Source organism: Buceros rhinoceros, unplaced genomic scaffold (assembly GCF_000710305.1).
Source record: "Buceros rhinoceros silvestris isolate BGI_N320 unplaced genomic scaffold, ASM71030v1 scaffold37155, whole genome shotgun sequence".
Classification (NCBI taxonomy): Eukaryota; Metazoa; Chordata; class Aves; order Bucerotiformes; family Bucerotidae; genus Buceros; species Buceros rhinoceros.
The window spans coordinates 2,054-5,847 of record NW_010414014.1 but is presented as its reverse complement, the minus strand read 5'-3'; the positions used below and the strand labels follow the sequence as shown (position 1 = coordinate 5,847).

Here is a 3,794-nt window from a genome sequence, read left to right as displayed (position 1 = left end):
TCTTTCCACATCTACTTTTAGTCTGGCCACATCTTTGCAGGAGGCACAGAGGAGCCTTTCAGTGTGGTCTGAAGGATTTCTGTGCTCCCCAGAGCCAGGATGCAGTGCCCTAGGACCCGAGCCCTGGGCTCTCTCTTTGGGGTGGGAAATTCGGGCTGGGAATATGATACGACTTCTGTTGTAAAACAGCCTCCAACTCCAAAAAGCACTGAAGTCCTGGATTAGTGGATGCTGGGATGTGGGCACACCCTCTTTGCTTCTCTTTCCTTGAAGCATTCTTTACAGACCATGCCCAGAAAGAGGACCTGCTCAGATGGACGCTTCCCTGACCCGCTACTGCCAGCCCACAGTGCATGCACGGCCAGCCAGAGCCCGGGCAGCAGCCGAGCTCTGCAGAGCTGAGCCACCTTTCATCTGACATTCGTATTTGTCCTGGAAATCCTTTGAGCCTCTCATTTGCTTTTAGCCTTGGACATGTTTTGAGTGCAAAGTTAGGCACCATGTGTGTGTCAGAGCCATCGACACAGCGTGCCTCTGGTTCAGCCCCTGGTTTAATCGGCCAGTGGCTGCAAGGTGGGTCCCACGGGCTGTCTCCTGGCACTGTGGAGCTGCAGGCACATGAGGGATCATGCCCATCCCTGCTCCCATGAGGAATTTGCAACTCCCCAGCCCACCCTGGGCTCTGCCTCTTTGACCCATCCCACGCAGCATCCAGGTACTTGGGATTAAACCCGGATTGTGATCAGTTAATGCCCCCTTCATAAATTCCTGCCTCATGCGTCACCACTGTGTTTGTGAAGGGCTCGGTGGACACCTTGGGAGATGGGCAGGTCAGGATCAAAGCTGGAATCTGGAGGAGATAACATAGATGGTGCCCCATGCCCTGCAAAGTGGGCGAGCTGGAGCCACCCTCGCCAAGAAGGGCATGTCTTTGGGGCTGTGATGCTCCATCTTGTCCCCCGAGACACAGCAGCGGGGACATGCCAAGGACCTTTCCTGCTAATGCTCCCCCCTCGCCGCTTTGACACTTTATTCCCAGCTGCAAACCTCTGGGTTTGATTGCTGCTGTGGTGCTGGGAGAAGCAGTAAAAGCTGAACCCCAGGGGGACAATAAAGCCAGCAGGGAGGAGATAAGCGGGGATCAAACACGGTGCGGCAGCCACCCCACGCTGGACTCTCAAAGGTCCCTTTGTTCCTGCTGCCTCCTGATTCAGTGCCGCGCTGCCTTCAAGGGCTGTGGGTGAGATAGCAGGGCTCACGGGCAGCCCTGCTGCCGCAGCCCCTGGCAATTGCCACCTGCACAGCCCGGCAATAAAAAAGGAGGTTTAATTTCAGTCACAGGACTGATCCCAGTTGCACACTGAGACCTGATAACGTATCTTGCTGGTTCCTATCAGCCAGGCAATAAAGCCATTATTGGGGTGGGATATAATGGAAAAGACACTCACCTTCCTTCTCATCTTGGGCTTGCTGAGGATCCCCGCCCCCAGCCCTGCTGTCCCCTGACCCCTGCCTGCTGTCTCTCCACAGCTGCCCCGCAGTCTGGCTTGATGGGGAAGTGCCGTCGGCCCCGCACAGCCTTCACCAGCCAGCAGCTCCTGGAGCTGGAGAACCAGTTCAAGCTCAACAAGTACCTATCCAGACCCAAGCGCTTTGAGGTGGCCACGTCGCTGATGCTCACCGAGACACAGGTACCTTGGTCCCAGGGGGATGGAGCATAGAACCAGGTGGTTGCTAGGGAGGGAAGTCAAGGACCTGGGCAATGCTGCTGCCTCTCACTTGGCTGCCATCAGCCCCACATGCCACTGTCCCTGTCAGCACCTCTGTCCAGGGCATCTCCTGCAGAGACCTGCCTGGTGGGCTCCAGGCTCTTTTGTGTAGGGCACTTCAGAAATACTGCTCCTCTTTTTACCTGGCACTACCAACTTGGGTTTCAGAGTTTTCACTGCACTGGAGCTAAAACTAAAATATCCCCATGCCCATCTTCAGGCAACCAGCAGAGTCTGGCAGAGGGAAGGGGGCCACCCCAAGGTACTCCTGTCCCCTGGACAGCCTCATCCTCCTTGCGCAAACCCACAGTGCCATGGGATGCCCAGCAACAAAGAGCCTTTGGGAGTGCCCTCCATCCAGGGAAGGCAAAGGGGTGAGTGGGGACCGGATGGGGCGGGGAGACACACTCTGCCCTGGAACTCTCCTTCGGCAGGTGAAGATCTGGTTCCAGAACCGTCGCATGAAGTGGAAGCGGAGCCGCAAAGCCAAGGAGCAGGGGACTCAAGCAGAGGCTGAGAAGCAACGAGGGCTCAGCAAAGCCTGTGAGAAGCTGCTGTCCAGCGAGCCTCGGGGACAAGATGCTGAAAGCCCCGAGTTCATGGGGCGCAGCCCTGGTTCAGGCTTCCTGCACCGCAGCACCACTGAGCTGGGCTATGGCCCAGATTCCTCCTGCTCGGGGGGAGAGGAAGAAGAGGAAGAGGAGGAAGATGAAACGGGTGCCACAGAGAGGAAGATCAGCTCTGTGTTGTGATAAGCGGATGGAGCTAGCCAGGGAGAGGGACTGGGCTGTGGTGTCGGGGGTCTCTTTGCCGGCAGACATAGACTGTGCCTGGAAGGGACTGCAAGGCACCTGCCCCCCTTTAACTTATGTGTGTTTGGATCCTATTTAAATCATAATTATTCCTCTGTGTGTATCTGGGAGAGTCCCCAAAACCCTCCCCTATAAAGCTGTTATCCGGATGCCTGTGCTCTTCCTTAGGGGACAGGAGGCTCTGGCTCCCTCCTGCCACCACACTGACCTGCCAGGGTCTCTGGGGAACCGGGTGGATACAGCAGGAGCACACCTCGGCCCCGGACTCTCCTTCAACTGTGCACTGCCACTTCCTGAGGATATGACAGTGCCTGGAGCAGCACATCCCAGCGTGGTGCCAGCTACCCTTCCCCTTGTTGGCTTGAAGGGCTGGGAAGGAGGATGCCCAGGATGCAAGCAAGCCTGCCCTGCCTTCTCGTGCACCCGTAGCATCCCTGGCAGGGGCAGTGCTTTGCAGGGCAAGCTAACCGGCTGGTTAACTGGCTAATGCAATGGTGCTGTTTTCCGTGCTGCAGTTAGTGTGGTTGCAAAGGTGTGGCATTGCCCCAAAATCAGACGGGGATGGAGCCCTCCTGGGTTTAGGGAGGTGCTCGGGCTGATTGTGAGAGCTCCATGCTGTAGTGAAGTCCCCTTTTCCCATGGAGATATCTGAACCCTTCTCAGACCTTTTCTGGGCTCCCTTCGTGATCCTCTTAAGACTTTGCTCTGGCTGGGCTCAAATCAACCCCTGGCAGCAGGATGACAATGGACACCCTCTGTCACCTTCCTTGAAGCACTAGGGTTAAGCCCTGACCCCTCCCAAGGGAGCAGGCTGCCCTTGTCCTCAGGGTAGTGGAATGTCCCAGCAGACCCTGTAGACCTTCCATGTCTCGTACACTTTTTCTGGGCCTCCCCTTGGGCATGCTGAGATAGCTGTGCAGGCAGAGGGACCAGCCCTGCAATCTCCAGCCTCCCCACTCCCCCACATCGAGGGAAGATACTCCCCTGCTTCACTGCTGCAGTGCGTGCAGGGCTGCAGGGGCAGGGCAGGCTGGGCTGGCATGCCCCCTTCTCAGGCAGCATCTGGTGTGTTGCCCCTGCCCCATGTCCTGCTGTCCTCTCCTCTCTTCTCCTTGTCCCTGCCTGGGGGTGGCAGGGAGGGCTGCCTGCCCCTGGGGCCTGCCTCTGGGGGTGGGAGCTGCCGAGAGGCAGCCAGCCCCCAGGCGGCCGGGGG

The 3,794-nt window shown here is 57.8% G+C and overlaps 1 protein-coding gene across 1 annotated transcript; it reads left to right on the top strand.

The window, feature by feature from the left end:
- Window positions 1–1,530: 1,530 nt before the first annotated feature.
- On the top strand, window positions 1,531–2,521 carry LOC104494159 (motor neuron and pancreas homeobox protein 1-like; the record flags this gene model as incomplete). Its single annotated transcript, XM_010136957.1, has 2 exons — window positions 1,531–1,691; window positions 2,204–2,521. Coding segments are annotated over 2 exons (479 nt in total), but the record flags the coding sequence as incomplete, so codon positions are not given.
- Between the last annotated feature and the right edge of the window lie 1,273 nt (window positions 2,522–3,794).